Here is a 17,927-nt window from a genome sequence, read left to right on the forward strand (position 1 = left end):
GATTTCTGAAACATTGTTCAATTACAAAAAACAACACTGCATCATTTCATCACCAGTAATATAGATAACATATATTTACCTTTAAGTCTTTGCCTTCATTCAGCCCTTAGATCCCCCTACATACTCAGATCTGAATGACCTTCTTAATTATATCACATACCTTAGCTGCAGTTGGCTGCTTCCCGATGGTAAAAGACCCTGTGAGACCTTTACCCTTGAGCTGTGCAGGAGAACAAAGACTGGTTCTTAAAAAAACTGTAGTTGTCCCATCATATTTTGAACAATTCTTATGAATAAAGAGGTCTTAAAATAATAATAAAAACAATGGTGATTACCTGTTTGATGGTCCCCTTCTCAAGATGTTTCTTCATTGCTTTCTTGATGAGGAACTTTTTCTTTTCCAACTCCATGTCTGGGTATTTTTTCAGAATATATTTCATGACTGATTGGTACGAAGCCCCAGATCTATCTTTACAAGACTGGAGGAAATGTACACCAGGAGTTAGAAGAAGAAAACCACATTACACACATATCATTCAACAAAGACAAAGGGTCACAAAGCTAGTACACACCCCAACAGCTTCAATGAGAATGTTATCCATTCTGTGCTGAGTGCCTGCAAAGTTGGTAACAGGAAGTTTTTTGTTGCCAGAGATGCTGGCCCACGCGGGGATCTTCCTTTTGACTTTCTTGGCTTTGGACCTCTCGTACTTGTACCCATCTTTTAACCTGTTGCCAAAAAGGAACGAGACAGATCTTCAGTGAAGGCACTCAGCTGTTTGGAAGCGATATTTCACTGTGATTGTCCTCACCCTTATCTTTATCACATCCTCACCTTAGTAGGAGAACATAGCAGTGTGTTGCACAATGTCCAGCTGCGCAGTCCTTGCATTTGTCACTTTGTCCATTTGTCACCGACGGGAAAGACAAAATGAAGTTTGATGAACATTGAACATCGGACTCTAAGTCATGGTCAATCATACGTCTATCTGTGTTTTGAATCTGGGCTGGGAGAAACAACCAAAACTCAGCTATGACAGTAAAGAAAAGCAATCCAGTTTGGCTGGATTGCGATAAAATTTGAGATAATTTGTTGAATCAAAATGAGAAAAAAAAGAAAAGATTCTGAAGTAATTTTAGAGCACTGTAGACAACACAAGTCTTTGAGTGACCAGGCAGCATTTTGATCTAACATCTTTTCCTTCCTGACTCCTCCTGACAACTATGTGGTATGGGAGTAAATGTGGCCATAACAGGTCACATCATTTGGAAATGCAACCATGCAACCAAAGCTGGAGCAGTCGGCTGTGTTCCAGCAGAGGTAAGGATAATATAACCAGATAAAAGTGCTATCAAAGTGAAATATCGCAGTTTGGAGGTTTGCACACTTTCATGACACTCACTCTTTCTTCCCCGTCCCTTTGACTTCCTTGTCTGCTTCTTCGTTAGCCGTGTCTCCGTTCTCGGCAGGCTCCGTATCTCCTTTTTTCACATCGTTTGTGGTGGATGGTGCTGCTTGTTCCTCCTCAGCAGAGGGCGACTCCTCTGAGGAAGGTTCAGGCTCTGGGGCAACAAATGAAAACAGGGAAATATCCAGCTTCAAATCTTATTCATATTACAAAAGGTAGTACTTCAGAGTAAACTATACTTTTCTCTACCATTTGCATAAAAACACTCAGAGCCCAGAGGAACACAGTTATTCTATCAATCAAGTAAGTTTTATAGTAAAATAGTGCAGAGCTATTTAAATTATTAATTCAACTTGAACCAAAGTTTTACTGAAGCATTATTTTAATGTCAGCAGTGGTGGCTTAGTGGTGAAGAAAGCGGAATTAGGTCCGGAAGGCTTCAGGTTCAAGTCCACCAGCTGCCAAGTTACCACTGAGGTGCTCTGAGCATGGCACTGTCCCCATACACTGCTGCACTGGGTGCTTAAAGCTGCCCACTGTTTAACTTATTTTTAATAACACGTATTGGATTGAGCAACATCTAGAGGTGAGGTATTGGCCTTATCAACTTCACTTACTTCATCATGAAAATACTAATATAATAATGTACCCTATATTGTACTGTACTAAGACGAGAATAAGTATTTTTGTTTATTTTGGGCTCATATAAAAAAACTTAAAAATTATAAGTATTTTTAAAATGTTTGATATGTAGCAGATGTAGTACTGGGGCATCATACAACTTAGCGATTAGCAACTAGTTGGAGTACTTGTAGATTTTAAAAACCAATACTTTAATAAATTATTTTATATTTAAAAAAAACTGTCTTCGTTCATATACAGAATCCGTGGAGTCAGCACGAAGCCGCAGGAAGTCGTGATGAGGGGAAAGATGACGGTAAGTTTAGGGGTCTGGAGCTCAGGTAATGGACGACCCCCATCCTCACCTTTCTCTTCAGCAGCCGGAGGAACCTTCTCCTGGGCAGGAGTCGCTGCTGCTCGGCGTATCGGCATCGCACTGGAGACAAAGTCTGGGATGAGACAAGAAAACGAAACTGAGGACAAAGTGAACAAACGGGATCGCTATGTGGTCTTGATAGTACGAGCTCAACAAAGATGAAACCCCAATGGACATAATTTTCATTCATTGCGGCCCATTACTCTAAAACTGGAGTTGAAGCTGCTTATGTGTCATAAAAACCCTGACAACCTTGAGCACCGTGCACCTCAGCGGGACTCCCACTGCCTGAGAGTGCACACGAGAATTTCTAACAATTGCATCCGAGTCGAAAGATAAAGCGACCGTAATGCTTGGCGATTTCGCCATTTTGTCCGTCGTTTTAAAAACACAGTGATGGCGTCGCACAAGGCACAAAAAATCATTTCAGCTGTGCGGAGTAAAATAAGCACTGGCTTAGAGATTTATTCATCAGTAAACCTTGCATTTTCGGATTTTGCCAACAGATGGCTGCAGTGTTAAATAAACTTACCTTAAACCTGTCGATAAAAGTGAAATAGTTTGGTGTAAATTTCTGCACGATCCTTTATTTAGATTTCTGTTTAGGAGCCACGCCCATTACGACCGTTGGTCACGTGGTAGCGTCATACTCACGTACTGTCATGGCGTCTCGATTCAAATCATATGTTTAACCAAAATAAAACGTGTAAAAAGTAGCCAGATCCCGAACACTGATACAGCTGCTACTGTTCGTACTACTAAAAAGTCAGACAACTAAACCAGTACAACGTTACTGACCTAATATTTATCGGTAACATGACAACAGAACAGAAAACAGTTCAAAAATGTCAGCAGAACCAGTCCCAGTTCAGAGTCGAACATTACAATTGGACAAACATTGGGTACAGTCGTTCGAATCCCACCCCAATGTGGGCCGTGGCCATTACATATACATCTTGTTAAAAAACAATCTTAACGTATTATCACAAATTAAAATATACATATGAAATATAATAACGTGTTGACGTGTTAGTCTCAGTGTATCAGTTCATTCAAATAATATTTTTTTTAATAATTTTTTTTTTCAAAGAGCACAGGGGACACGAATGAGATTTGTAATACTGACTTAGTCAGTTAGTACAAATAAAATAAAGATTTAAAATTCCAACTACATGTGATGCTGCCCTCTGAAATGGCTTGCATATATATACATTTTATATGTATACATTTTGCAATACCTCAAGAACTGAAGATTTGTATATCTACAGCTTGATGAACAATTGGTTTGTAGACCTATGAAACTAACTGAAGTGATTTAAAAATCAGAATTGGAGTTGGATTTCTTAGTCAATAAAGCCTTAAAAATAATCATGTGTCACTTCAATCTGATCATTTGAGCTTTGTTCTCGAGAGCATGTGATAATCCCATTAACTCATTGACAAACTGTCATCAGCACTGATCAAAGATCCTTTGTTAAACTTGTCCCAGCAGCTGTGGGAGTTCTATCGACCCTTTGTCCTTTTGATCCCATGGAAAAAAACCTGTTTGGTACAATAAAATATAAAAACATTTTAAGTGTAATATAGTAAAAACAAATCAGCAGAAAATGAATATAGCTTGTGTCAAGTGTCCTGTAAGAAAAAGCCTAAATCATTCAACATATAAAATAAAATAATCACTATTATTGGGAATCACATCTTGAAAATCTTAAGTGAATAACATTTAATCTATATCATGCCAATCAAATAACTTCCAACAACAAGGCTGCAAGACTTTGGTGACTGATCTGGTGAAAGTAATAAAATAGATCATGAACCAGTACTGTATGCTGTTCTTCTCTGCTGCCCCTCATGGTCACATCCAGGTACTTCTCAGGAGATGGTGAATTGTCATCTGAAACACATACACTGAGACAGATGGACATCTGTGATAGTGTCTTCCTAATGCTGTCAGGAGGACAAATAAAAAAATAAAATAAGCATGTGCTATGTGCTAAAACCTTAAAAGAATACAGTATAAAGAATATAAAAAGAACATTTCACCAGTCATCCACATACAAGGACCCCAAACACACCCGAACACAGGACTTTTAAATACCTTTTTTGTCTTTAATGTATTTACAAGCACTGATTCTGCTCTGTAGGTCTGAAGTACAACAAGCATAATCTTGTTCAGTGAACCTGGCCATTTGCTTTTAAAGTTGCATTTTTGCTCGTTACAATTGAATGTGTGTTTTGTTCATCTGCGTTTGTTTCCACAATTCTGTGGAACAACTTGCACCACTTACCAATGCATACGTGGACCTCTCATGAGGTTTATGTACAGTACATATCGGCGCAGGGCCAGTCACGGCTCAGGGTATTAGGCCATAACCTTTGACCTCAAATGTCATATGTGAACATGAACGTCGACAGTTCATCTCAGGTCATCTCTGCTTCCCCTTCATCCCCAAAATAAATTTGTTTTACCCTGTTTTAAACCAAACAGTGTGGAGTCCAGGGAGGCTAGTCATTTCACAATTATTATTTTGTTATTATAATTATTATACTGTTATTTCTGTTCAATTGGTGTGAGCATCTGCAAATGTTAAATAACTTTCATATTTGCAGTTCTTAAAAAAATAATAAATTAAAGAGTCCGGAACCTATGTGTCTTTTAAGTCTCTTCTTATAAAGTAACAAAAGAAAAGTAAGTTAAAATTTTAAAACAAAAATATTTTCTATGTATAATACAGGTATTTAGTGCTTCTGCCGTTGGAATTCAAAATCAAAATGGCGACATGTTTCAGAACCGTACCGCAGAAAAAAAATTCCAGCCGTAAACAGGTCGTCCTGCCCACGCGCCCATTTTGAACGTTCGTTCTGCTGTAAGGATGTAGCTCTACTACGTCATGTCCACGCGTGTCTCCCCTCGTCAATTATCCTCCGACTCCTCCTCCGCCTCCCGCAGCCAAGTGAAGAAGGCCGTAACAGACTTGAGGGCCACGCCCTTACCCTGCTGCTCCGCGGGGTCTTTGCTTGTCTCCCACTTGTAGAAGGCATCCTCAGAGATGACGTCCTCATCATACAGACAGTCAAAGAACATCCGGAGTAGATCTGATGGCACACAGACACAGATAGAAGAGAAAAAATACGATAGACTTTTAAAAGTGGTTTGTGCAGGAAATTATAAATAGGAGTAGAACATACAAGCTGTGGTTGTCAAACTATAGTCACTTGACGGTGTACTAGGGCCGCTCCATTATGAAAAAATGATAATCATGATTATTCTGGTCAATATTGGAATCAACCAACCATATGTTCATTATCTCTTTGTTTCTAGCAACTGCTTCAGATCAGATAAATCGACTGTGATAAGATTGCTTTGTTAACAGTGTTGTTGCTGGAGACGGTGGTTAAGATATTATTTAGACTTTTAGTCTTGGCCACATCTAAAGGAAACAGAACGCATCATTTGACAGGAAGTCGGAACTGAAGCTGAACTTACTCGGTGGCTGATCCAGGGCAACAATCAGTGCCTGAAGTGCATAAAGTGCTTGCAGCTGTCGCTCAGTGTCTGAGTTAAGGTACTTGAGTAATACAGGCAACCTTCTCCGAATGATGGTTGGTTCCACTCGACAGTTGGTGTTATCGTCTGTGGAGGAAATAGGAGGCGCAGTGAATACACGTCGCTCCGCTCGGCTCAAAGTTTGGCCAAATGTAAAGTAAATGCTGCAATCTGTGAAGTGAGTTCAGCTGAACTGGAGAGGGTTGGATCTGAGCAGCTCACCCTTTACTGCTGCCTTACACACAGCTGTCATCAATGCCCTCAGGAAGGGAGACGAGCTCATCTGAGATTCATCCAGATTTGCCTGAAAAACAGCACAGTAGACAAAAACACCAATCTTTTTAATATGTTGTCCATCTATTTTATTAAAGCAGGTTACTGGTGGTGAACACACCTCGACCCAGTCAAAGATCTCCTCGTCCGTGGCCATCTCCTCTAGGAGGAGTCTCTCCAGCTGACGTCTCAGCTCCTCAGGAGACAACAGCCTCTTAGACAGCAGCGTCTCAGAGCTGGAGCTGTCCGACAAAAGGAACTGGAGTTTCTGTTTGAGAGACAATGGCATTATATCATTGGCAGTCCACACAGGTACACAGTGAGTTGACTTGAAAGAAAAGCTTTGCTACTGACCTGTTGTGAGATGAAGGTCTGGAAGTCTTCCTCCTCTGACAGAAAGTCGCTCCAACTGAGACCAGATTCTCTCCACAATGAAGTCACAGTCCTTTGGCTCTGCACAGACAACACAGCGCAACACAAACAGAATGAATGAACATGAAACAATGTTTCCCAAACTACTGGTACAAGTGCCAGTGGTAGTACTTGGGCTCTCTCTAGTGGTACATGGGGAAGTCAGATTCCATTTGGTGAGTCATTTAGCTGTTACTCATACAGGTAATGTGTGGTTTTAAAAATAATTAGTGCCATTAGTAGTGGAATTCCATTGTAGTTTCATTGTATTAATTACATCTTTTTTATAGTCTGCTCTCATCACACTACTGAACAGTGTAGGCCTGTGCCGCTGACAGTTTAATAATGGTCATACTGGTGCCACTTGGAGAGACAGGTATTTTCATTGATGCTGCTTACCATATGTTTGCATAGTATGTGCAGTATTTCAGAAATTAAAATCCCAGCTCTTCCCACAGGAAGCAAAGGTTTGCTTAGTTCACTGGAATAAAAGACAAAATAAGACAGAGATGTTGGATTGTTGTGCTACAGTAGATACATTGTCGACAATCGAGTTACAGACTTGATTGGTACCTAAAGAGCTCTCTCATAGAGAAGCCTCCTTCCTTCAGCACAGGGCTGAGCAGCTCTGACAGGTAAAGCCAGATGTGAGGAATGTCGATGGCCATGTCATCCGCCTGCTCCAGCGTATCAGCAAACCTGAGCACAAACATGGAGATGGGAGTGGAGAATAACTAGAACAGCTTAAAAATCCATGCATTTTTAAATAAAATACATCCCATTCATTTTTAATACTCACTTCTATCTGCAGTCATTTGTCTTTGTTTCAGAACTTAAAAGTCATCAATCTCTCTTAGTCATGCTTAGTCATTAGTTAGATCACAATTAATTATTATGAATCTTAAATAATTAGATTACTTATAATCATGATTAATCAATTGTAATCTATCTATATGAACCTTCACAGCGGTAAAACTTTCGTGATCAACAATTTGTTTTATCACCAATTTTAAAACCGAAGCTTAACACCTCTTAATCCTATGGCCTTGTAAAACCTTTTTAAAGTCCTTGTAACATTTAGTTCCTTAAATCACACAGTAGGTGGACTGACCCTTTGTAAAACTGGGGTTTGGGCAGAATTCCTTTCTGCACCAGCTGGAAGAGGAGCTGACCCATGTGGTCCCGTGTGATCTGACTGCGCTCCAAAGTCGACTCCACACCGACGCGTACAAAGATGTGCAGCTGAGAACCCAGATCGAGTTCATCCACACACTGGACGGCTTCCTGTAGTGGCCACAGATAAACATAAGTTTTTACTGTCACAGATGGTGAACAGCCTTTTATCCGGAAATAAAATATAAATAAATACTTTAAAAATGTTGCTGGTAACTTAGTAAATATAAAATCAATCGATACCAAACCTGTACCAACACTAATGCCGATACTTTTTATTGATAAAAGGAATTATGTACTATGGAGGCAGTAGTGTGGATGGATTTATAACATCCTTTAATCATGACTATGATGCATTTATCATAGTCATGATTAAATTATGCGATAAAAAAAAAGTTTAATGTAAAAAACTTTTACTGAATGAAAAGACATCAATCGAATGATCTTATTTAGTCTCTAATCTCAGTCTTATTTTCCTCATAAATTGCATCAGAGCACCTTGTAATCATTTATGTGCAGGAACTCGTCGATGATGGACTTGGACTTCCTCTCGATCTCCTCGTCTGACAGGGCAGGTCTGTCCAGTGTCTGGACCACAGGCTCAGGTTTCACTGTGAATAAAAAAACAGTGATTCCCAACCACTACGTCGTGGCACATTAGTGTGAGAGATCATTATTTCACTCAGTTGGGCTGAAAACTAATATTTATTTATTGCATATCCTTTTTCTTTGCTCATCAAACCATGAAAGGCAGAACAATTAAATACTCTTCTGCTAGGTGGCAGCAGATGTCTATGAAATCTAAAAAAAAAGATAATCAAAAAAAGATAATCAAAGCAATGTTGAAGAAGATCTTTGAGTGTCTTTCTTCAATTCCTGCCAGGATATCAGCACTGTCTTCCACTGCTCAGGCCTAGATTATAGTCAGTTTTGAGGTCATTTAAATTAGATTATTATATTTCATTAAAAATACTTTTTGTGAGATTTGTGTTTGGTGATGTGCTGTAGGCTTTTTCCTGATGATAATGTATAGTATATGTGCCGTGGCTCAAAAAAGGTTGGGAAACACTGGGTATGAATAAGGAGCTTGGGCCCAGAGAGGTACTGTCCTGTTTTAGTTGGGGCCACATAGAAAGTATAGATACATGGCCACGCATTGACACCTACTGAATGGTCAATTTCAAGTGAACTATTAGGATAATCAACAATCTGTATGTTTTTGGACTGTGACAGAAACCTGAATCTGGAGACAGATCATGCAAAAGAACTAACCACCCTTTCACCACCTGGCTCATAAAGAAATTCTACATCTATTTATTTTTTTACTTTTAGAGTTGTAAACAGATTTTTATATAGATGAGGTGTTGACTCACCAGACTCTCGGACTCTGTTCCGTTCTGGCTCTGTCTTGTCTTCAGTGACACTCGGCCTCCAAGGCTCCACTACCTCCCGCTCCCGGTCTTTTCGCACCTCTTCTTGAGGTTGAGTCTCTATCAGCTCCTTCGAACTGCCGCCCCTGATGAATGGGCTGGGCCGTGAAGCTGGCAGAGCAGAAGTCAGCTGCTTGTCATTCCGCTCCCTGCCTGTACTGTTACGGCTGCCAAGTGCAAAGACGTCAGCAAGAAGTCAGCAAAATAATTTTAAAATGATGGCATGTGTGGTAAAACATTTCTGTGTTGCCTATTACCTTCCTAAACTTCTCCTGGAGTCAAAGTCCGTGTTCTGTGGAGGTGTGGTGGAAGGAGGAGGCAGAGGCGTGGACTGTAGAGCAGAGTACCGATTCAGGCCGGCTGTGCGCGACAAGTCTGCTACAGAGACAAAAAGAGACAATAGAAGGACAATTGTTCCAAAATAGAGTCAGGATGACAATATGATATTGTATGTGTGAATAACAGAAAAAACTAATAAAAACAAAAGAAAATGATTGTTTTGACCAAAGATGGTAGTGAACTGTGAAATAATAATATATAAAATATCTACACTCACACATATACATATATATGGCAAAAAACATGAGTTAATTGGGTTGAAACGTCAATTGAATCTAAATATTACACATTAAAGATCTGCGCAATTTCTACAGACAGATGTTTGGTTGTTTGATAGAATTTTTTACTGTTTGCTTCATTCTGGGCTGTATCTCCAGCTTGTCTCATGGAGACACTTACCTGACTCGCTGGCCTTGGCTCCTCCACTGCTGCCCTTAACCCATGTGACCTGAGCCCTCGGGCCCAATTGGATCTTCTCATCCATCTGAGGCTGCAAAGAGAAAGGAAACCACTTCTTTAAGCTCCAATGAAGGGAGAAATTAACTTCTGTGTAAAAAATACACCAATGCTCCAGATTTCTAAAGTTGTTCAGAACAAGTATCTCATTACTTCAACCATATAGATCTTTTTGTTTTTTTAAAGGACTGGGTCAGATAGTGAGTTGTCTCTTCTGTTCTGCCCACACTGGAACATTTAACATTGACACCAGCAGGTGGAGCTGTGAAAAAGCAGCAGCTCCCTCTGCAGAACCTCACAGAGCCTTTGTACTATTAAGCATGTAAATCACAGTAATGTAGAGCAGGTCTGGTTTGTGTAAGCAGTCCTCTGGACGACAAAGACTACAGAGTAGTTTACATATTTATGAAGTAGTTTGTCTACAGATTTAGTTCTCGTGAATCTCACAAAAAAAAACCCAACAACCCATAAGTACTAAACCTACTAAGCTTTGGAGCACATCTGAATAAAGGGATGAATTTGAATTTCTGATTTTTTGAGAAATTTTCTCTTTTTTAATTTCTCACCTTGGAGATCTTTAGGATCTTGTTCGGGTCGATGGTCCTGCTGTTCTTTGTGGTTGGCACAGTGCTCCAGGTCTCCTCTCTCGGAATGCGCTGTTCTCTTGGATCTACCAAAACAATATTGGAATTTTATGTTGAGAAAAAAAAAAACAACAACTGAATTTTGTTGGTCATTACAAACACCAAACATAAGTAGTAAAGGTTCCCATGTTGAACGGTTTGGTTGCATTACTAGGAAGTAAACCAACTGTTTTAGGTTGGCTAACACGTGGGGAGGGGACGGGGCTTCCTGTCTGCTGTCGGGCACAATAGCATCTCTGCAGCATACGGGAACAGGAAGTCTGTGCGTTTGCCTGCAACAATCCGGAGACCTACACTATGGATGTGGATCTAAGCTTTAAAGAGGATTTGGAATGCCGGCCTGACCTGGCCGTCTCTTGCTGTCCTTGGAGAGCAACTGCTGGTGCACTTTTCTCTGCTCTTCCTGCTCTTCGATTTTTGCCTCCTTGTGGATCTGCTCGATTGTTTTTGGGCCCTGGTCACCTCTTCTGGACACCCAGTTGTGCTGAAACAAAGATGACAACCACATGATTTAGAACAGCATTTAAACAATGGTTTTGGAGAAAAGTTTACTACAAACTTTTGACATAAAGAAATGTGTTGGCCACACACTCACCAATCTCAGGTCTATTACATCCTGTAGCATAAATCGTATCCGAGATGACGTCTTCCTCTCTTTGACAATTTTTTCCATTTGGTTGAAATACTGATCCATTCGGGGCTAGAGAGAGAGAAATGTTCATTATAGATGCAAACGTTTTGATTCATATGTATTAGTCAGCAGGCACGTTTTTGACTTTCTTTTTAAGTCTGCACACAGGTTTACAACAAAATATTTTAACTTTTATATGTGTATATCTAACTTACTGTACAAAAGCATGTGTTGAAGTAACGATACAAACAAAACTACTCAGAGATAATCTCACCTGAAGTTGCACAACTGTTGCTGTAATTACTTAGAACTCAAAGTCAAAGTCAGCTTTATTGTCAATTCCTTGTACTAGACATACAAAGGAATCGGAATTCCGTTTCTCACTGTCCCATGCGTAGACAAGACAGGACAAAACATTAAAGTGCAAAACTAAACACTAACTGTAAAGATGTTCTGTCTTGAGCTGCGATTAAACTGAAACATTTTGGATCTGGCAGAATAAAAAAAGACAATTAACAGATGGCATTTGCTGTAATTGTCTGACAATAAACTTTCCATATGCAGTTTATTACCACAGATAATAGGACGGAAATAAAACACAGGCAGATGTCCTGTCCACATTTGCTTCTGTTTAATTAACAGACAAATCAAGAATAAAACGGTAATAAATTAAGGGATGAGGCTTTGGTGTGGTAACTGGTGAGTGTGTTTTCTTTTGCAGAGTGAATAGAAAAACAGAACAGCTGGAAGACATACAGAGCACAACATGCTCTGGGGATGACCTTCTCTGACCCTGGAATTATCTGAGTGTGTCCTGCTGGTGGTCCCAGACCCACTCTCTCAGTCTCACCTTGGCCTTCTCAAAATCCAGGTCCTTTCCAATGGTGGTGAGCAGCCGGCACAGACACTCCAAAGACTCCTCGTCGTGGTTCTTCAGCAGCTTGACCACACAGTCGTGCATGATCGCCTCTGTCAACATCTTGAGCTTGAAGAGTTCCCCGATGAACTTGATGTTGCCGATGGAACGGCGCCTGGCTTTGTCCTTGGCTTCCTCTAGCTCTTCCTGAAGACGCTCGCGCTCTGTCGTCTGGTGGAATACACATAAACATCTTAACAAGGGCTTGGAGAAATGTTTCTCTTCTTTTTTTAATGACATTTGGTTTCTCAGGTACCGTGGCAGCAGAGTCGAGCTCCTTCTGTTTCCTCTCAAACACCACGTCGTCCACCTTGTCTTTCTCAAACTCTTTCTGACGGCGGTTCGGGAGCAGTTTGCGAAAGTTTACTGTGATTGCGGGTTTGTCCGTCGTGGGCACTCTGAGCTGAAATTTGAGATAAAAATGACAAAATTAACATTAAAAACAAATTTATAACAACTTTATATTGTACATTACAAAATATCACAGGGGTTTTCTGTACTTCAAGGATGGACTTCAATGGACGAGGCTTCTAAACTTCGCACAAAAAGGTTGGCTCCTTGTCATCTATCTTGGTGAATCCTAATGTACATTTTGATGTCAGTACCGTTTCTATGAGCTGCAAATTTGTCACATTGTCATCACATTGTGTTGGCTTTTCCTCTCTCTCTCCCTCTCTCTAATGTTATTGTTTAGGTTTTTTTACACGTAAAGAATGGACACATACCTCAAACACAACAATATATAACAGTTTTTCTACACTTAACTGCAACCCCCTAAAGTTATTTCTAGACTTTTGCCAACACTGCATTTTTTGTTACCAGGTGATTAGAACAGAACCTGTGCATTAAAAGACATTTGTTTTTCTATTTTATTAAAGTGAAATGCAGCAAAAGCTTCAGCATAAATTATATCAATGCATTGAAACTAAGGTACGTATAAACTAAGGGCTTTTATGTTCTGGTTGTTAACTGCAAATTTGGATGCATATTGAGCCCATCAATAAAGTGTATAAGAGGATTTTTTTTTTTTACTAAATAATGTTTTAAGATGATCACTTTTTGCATCTGTTCATAGTTTACAGCTGTAAAGCCTGTGATATATTACAGGTCTTCCTGCCAACAGCTCTGGGGTAAAATAGAAGTATTTCTATAAAAATGTAATATTTTTACAAGCTCAGTCTCAGGGAGTGACTTACAGTGGCCAGGCAGCGACACATGTTTCCGTAGGCCACAGAGAAGCTGGGCTCATCGATGGCTTTCTCAAAGACCAGGTCGATGACACCTTTCAGCCTTTCTTCTGTGTCGATGGTCAGTTCTGTCACCTGTGTCATCAGCTGATTGAACTTCTGAGGTGTCAATTTGTTCAGGATGCTGCGGACTTTTCTGAAAAGGTCCTGAGAGTAACGATGACAAATGTAAATCAACCCCTGACCAAACAGCTGCTTTGGTTTATTAATGAACACAACAACAACAATATTATAATTATAAATAAAAACTATGAAAAATAATATAATTTCAAATTGCTTTTTTATCTTTTTCATATGCTATCTACCTGGGTTTTCTGCATATCAGGATCCTCAGGCTGCCCCTCCTTCTTCATGCCTGGTTTCCAGGCATTCTCTGATTTTTTCAGCTGAACTTCATCGTGCACTGACAGGTTCATGATGATCTTCCTGGGAGGAGGTCGCCGGGTTCCAATGTTCATAAGCTTCACATAGAATCAAAGAAAAAAATAGGATCTTTAGGACCTGCATTTATTACTGAGCTTAGGTTACAGTAAAGTAAAATACGTTATTAACAAAATAATCACAATTTTCACACATTTTAGTGTTAAGTTCAGAGAAACGGAAATGGAAGCTGGTCAAGGTTGAGTGTGTATGCATTGAGATTTTCATGAATGACTATGTGTATATTTGTTAATGCATGACTCACTGCAGCGCCTCGTCCTCCAGTTATCTGTCTGCCAAAATCTGCAAAGGCAGGTGTGAAATCAGGGCCTCTGGAAATTACCCTCGAATCCACTACTCGAGATGGCAACTTGTTTTGGTTCATCTGACGGACACAAGAGATTAGGAGATTAATCTTTCGCTTTGATTTTCACATGCACACAGGCAGACACAGTGAACATCGAACAGTAGAGGGAGCAGTTTTCCTTAAAAAGAAAGGGGCAAAAGTTTCGTTTGTGTGTGTGTGAGAGAGAGAGAGACTATGAGCAAAGGGGAGAATGAAACTTTTTTTTTCTTTTTAAATTTGACCAATAGTAAATGATAGATCACACAAACACTACCGATTTGTTTTTCCCTTTTCACTCTACTGCTCAAAGACCGGTCCTGCTGTGTTCTGCAGACTTTTCAGGAACAAAACTCAGAACCAGATGTGGAAGTCAAACAGGGAGGGAGACGAGGAGAGAAGAAGAGAGGGAGGGAGGGAATGAATGCAGGAGAGGGTGAGACAGTTGTGGGGGAGGAGTGATGAACAAATCCAGCTCTTTGTCTTTCAGCTGTCCTTGACTTCCTCTCAACTCCTGTTTCTAGTGAGACCTGACTGTGTCCCATGGAGGATATAAGAGAGAGGGTCTACTCCAAGACTTTGCCCGTCTGGCTGTTCTTTCTAGGGAGGTGGGGGAGGGGAGAGGGCTCCTAGGACTTTTGCACTGCCAAGTGTGACATAATGGCAATGCGATTTTAATCAGAACAGTGTTTCAGTGGTCCATATGCTCCACCCATGCATATGTGAAGATGGGAGGAACGAGCCCAACTCTCTGTGGCGTGTCTTTGATCCACTTCACACAAACGTTATGCCAAAAAGGACAACCTGCTGCTGGAGGCCTACAACAAAGACCAATGTTTCACGAATAGCTGCCTTAACTTCAAGATTAGAGATGCAAATGATTCAAACTGTACTGCATTTTACCAATTCACGACTTAATACATTAATCACCATGTCTGTTCAACCTTCAAACTGCTCTCTTTGTCCAACAAAAGCCAATAATGACAAAACATTCCAACCATAAAAAATGAGGAAATCACCAAAACTGAATGGACTGAATAAACATATTATGACTAATCTACTACACTGAGCTGGAGGTAGAGGAGACGAAGATGGTGGACCAAGGATGTTGGAGTTGGAGCTGCCAGGCAAGAGTGAAAGAGGAAGAGCCTGCAGAAGATTCATGGATGTAGCCAAAGAGGCACAGGATTAAAATGGAGGCAAATAATCGACTGTGGGAACCATTTACATTTAAAGGCCGTCAGACGCTTGGCACTGAGTGAACCCGGTACAGAATGACACTGGTACCCAGTTGATCTGACATAGTAAAAGTGAATTGAGTGAATAGCTGAGTTTTAGACAGACTTTATATATATTTTTTTTAAATGTACCATTATATTTAACAGAAAACTATTCAGACATGTTTATGATAATTAACTGTTAGCAGTCTTTGGCATGTGAGAAAAGTCTTTTAGAATGACAGTTTCGGAGGCACTTTGACATCTGCACAGGAAACAATTTGTTTGGATCTATCTGTTTATGATTGACATTTCATCACAGCTCCATTATTTTACCTAACAGTCAGAAAGATTGGATGGCTTGGTGTAACCTACCTTGTCCAGCACCACATCACTGATTGGTGGAAGCCCGTCAGGTTTCTGTGTGCAGGCAGGCATGAACTGGAAGCCCAACAGGAAGTCTCGGTCGTACTGACGCTTCCCACTGGACTCAGGTAAGTCTAGACCACCAAGGAGGGTTTAGGAAGGAAGGGAAGTCTCACAGTAAATAAAACTGTTTTTCGTGGTAGAACAAATCATCTTGATTTAATGAAACGCTTTATTGGTGAGGCCTGTCTCACCCTCTATGTCTTGTGGAATCCCTGTGGAGTTCTCCTTGTCTCCAGGCATGACTCCACTGTCGCTGCTCTCTGTCTCTGAGGTGTGACCGGCTCCGTTCCTCATGGGCTCCATCTCGGTCTCACCGTTTTCCTCTGGTGCTGTGAACTTTTTGTCGGTTTCTAGGCTGCTGGAGAGAGCTGGCGCAGGACCGGAAGTAAAGGCTGATGGCAGAGGCACCGGGCTGTTCCTCAGCGGAGTTGATTGCAAGACCTGATCTCCAGCAGGATGGTCCACTGGCAATGGTTCCTCCTGAAAAGACGTGAAAGTTAGTTTTCAGATCCCTGTTATCTCTTGGTAAGCTTTTATCACACATTCTAATCAGCGGGTTAAGTGATGGATTCCAAACAGCTCTTTACTCACTGCCAGGGGTTCACACTGAGGGAGCATTTAAAGTGAAAACACAAATTACTTGATAACACACAGTCCATAATTATCAGTTATGAGGTGGTGAGAGGGTTGAAGGCAGGAAAACGAGAATAAAAAATTAAAGACGGTAGAATTGAAATCATAATGCAAGAGGATGATGAACAGCTGAGAGGTTAGAACTGGAGATGCTTTCAAAGGAACCAGATTTATTTAATTGGATGTAGAGAAGAATGAAGTTCTAAATGTATTCTTGGCTGCTAAAAACTACAGAAGTCCAACATTAAGCCATAAACATACAGTATGTGTTTGAATTTAAGTATAGGTGCTATTTTACTACTGACTGCCAATGATGTCCATCTTTCACATACGATCCATGGAGTTTATTACTGAACTGACAAACTGACTTTTTGCTGCAGCTCAGATGACACTTTTGGAGGCCTGGATGTTCCTACAGTTCCAGCCCAGAACAAAACAACAGGAAGCACTAATTTTATACACCGTGAGTTGGGTAAGCATTAAAGATGACTGATGTCTTCTCCCTGCCATTCTCAGACGATAACAACACCCTAAAGTCATCTGTGTCTGCCCCCCCCAACCACACATGTGGAAGAGTTTTTCACTTGAACTATTGCCTACATTGTGTCTGTCCTTTTTCCTGAAACTCCTCTGTAACTCCAGAAACATACCAAAACCAGACAGCAACTCTTCAGAAGTTTCAGAATTTGAGTTCAGACAGGATCTCTGTTTCACCTTAAAGATGATCTGATCACTTCTTCAACCCCTGTGCTATGAGCTATGAGAAATATAAGGACTCCTCATTGCTTTTACCTTGTCCTCTTTCTGTGGTCCATCTGCAGCACCAACCTCTTCATTTGGTTTCCTCCAGGTCTTTGGTATAGCAGAAGCTGTCTGATTTACTGTAGGACACAGAAGACACCGAATATGTGCGACTGGAAAACATAAAACACTGGCAATGTCTTCATCAGTCTAAAAAAAAATCATTTTTATCATTGATTGTTTCTCTAAATGATAATGGAACTGCACACGTATATAAATATATAACAAATTAACAGTAATTTCCATGAAAAATACATTTTTTGATGACAGAGAATGTGTTTTTGAAATTTCAAGTTTTTTTGAAGATTTTTTATTTTTTATTGTACGACAGGTATAGCTGACATCATTAACACGCTATTTAAAATCTGCTGATCTGTCTTACAACATAATCTATTCCAGCCTCTGGTTCGCCAAACTTACTTATGTAAAGAACCTGTATTTAATTCAACACAATGCAAGACATAATTGGCCCCATAAACTGTAACATTTCCGTTGTTATATCAAAACGTAAAGGGATGAACGGCATGTGTGCTGTCACAATCTGTAGAGATATATTAGCATATGCTGACGATGTGCAGTTCTACCCTTCAGCTATATTTTCAGAGATGACT

General features: G+C 40.3%; 2 protein-coding genes across 11 annotated transcripts in view; both read right to left on the reverse strand.

The window, feature by feature from the left end:
• Positions 1 to 3,085, reverse strand: part of hp1bp3 (heterochromatin protein 1, binding protein 3) — a 6,456-nt gene extending 3,371 nt beyond the window's left edge. Inside the window, exons 1-8 of the mRNA XM_008320732.3 lie at positions 2,939 to 3,085; positions 2,396 to 2,479; positions 1,404 to 1,563; positions 836 to 898; positions 573 to 729; positions 336 to 479; positions 161 to 220; positions 1 to 7 (exon numbers count right to left, since the gene is read on the reverse strand). The exon at positions 1 to 7 is cut by the window's left edge and continues 133 nt beyond it. Coding sequence (XP_008318954.1) covers positions 1 to 7; positions 161 to 220; positions 336 to 479; positions 573 to 729; positions 836 to 898; positions 1,404 to 1,563; positions 2,396 to 2,462 — 658 coding nt within the window. The 5' untranslated portion in view covers positions 2,463 to 2,479; positions 2,939 to 3,085. The remainder of the gene's footprint in view (positions 8 to 160; positions 221 to 335; positions 480 to 572; positions 730 to 835; positions 899 to 1,403; positions 1,564 to 2,395; positions 2,480 to 2,938) is intronic.
• A 1,405-nt stretch (positions 3,086 to 4,490) lies between these two features.
• The window catches only part of eif4g3a (eukaryotic translation initiation factor 4 gamma, 3a), a 37,091-nt gene continuing 23,654 nt past the window's right edge, over positions 4,491 to 17,927 (reverse strand). For 5 of the 10 annotated variants that reach the window (XM_025060096.1, XM_025060092.1, XM_025060091.1 and 2 more), the window contains 23 exons: positions 17,308 to 17,396; positions 16,074 to 16,362; positions 15,829 to 15,953; positions 14,159 to 14,278; positions 13,779 to 13,934; positions 13,423 to 13,620; positions 12,483 to 12,629; positions 12,161 to 12,397; positions 11,275 to 11,379; positions 11,025 to 11,163; positions 10,602 to 10,705; positions 9,979 to 10,069; positions 9,498 to 9,627; positions 9,184 to 9,407; positions 8,309 to 8,421; positions 7,749 to 7,921; positions 7,211 to 7,336; positions 7,037 to 7,118; positions 6,581 to 6,679; positions 6,348 to 6,494; positions 6,176 to 6,257; positions 5,894 to 6,040; positions 4,491 to 5,502 (listed from right to left, as the gene is read on the reverse strand). In XM_025060096.1, coding sequence (XP_024915864.1) covers positions 5,321 to 5,502; positions 5,894 to 6,040; positions 6,176 to 6,257; positions 6,348 to 6,494; positions 6,581 to 6,679; positions 7,037 to 7,118; positions 7,211 to 7,336; positions 7,749 to 7,921; positions 8,309 to 8,421; positions 9,184 to 9,407; positions 9,498 to 9,627; positions 9,979 to 10,069; positions 10,602 to 10,705; positions 11,025 to 11,163; positions 11,275 to 11,379; positions 12,161 to 12,397; positions 12,483 to 12,629; positions 13,423 to 13,620; positions 13,779 to 13,934; positions 14,159 to 14,278; positions 15,829 to 15,953; positions 16,074 to 16,362; positions 17,308 to 17,396 — 3,305 coding nt within the window. In that variant the 3' untranslated portion in view covers positions 4,491 to 5,320. The remainder of the gene's footprint in view (positions 5,503 to 5,893; positions 6,041 to 6,175; positions 6,258 to 6,347; positions 6,495 to 6,580; positions 6,680 to 7,036; positions 7,119 to 7,210; positions 7,337 to 7,748; positions 7,922 to 8,308; positions 8,422 to 9,183; positions 9,408 to 9,497; positions 9,628 to 9,978; positions 10,070 to 10,601; positions 10,706 to 11,024; positions 11,164 to 11,274; positions 11,380 to 12,160; positions 12,398 to 12,482; positions 12,630 to 13,422; positions 13,621 to 13,778; positions 13,935 to 14,158; positions 14,279 to 15,828; positions 15,954 to 16,073; positions 16,363 to 17,307; positions 17,397 to 17,927) is intronic. The other 5 variants (XM_025060094.1, XM_025060095.1, XM_025060093.1 and 2 more) reach the window with 2 other exon arrangements.

Source organism: Cynoglossus semilaevis, chromosome 11 (genome assembly GCF_000523025.1).
Source record: "Cynoglossus semilaevis isolate Cse_v1.0 chromosome 11, Cse_v1.0, whole genome shotgun sequence".
Classification (NCBI taxonomy): Eukaryota; Metazoa; Chordata; class Actinopteri; order Pleuronectiformes; family Cynoglossidae; genus Cynoglossus; species Cynoglossus semilaevis.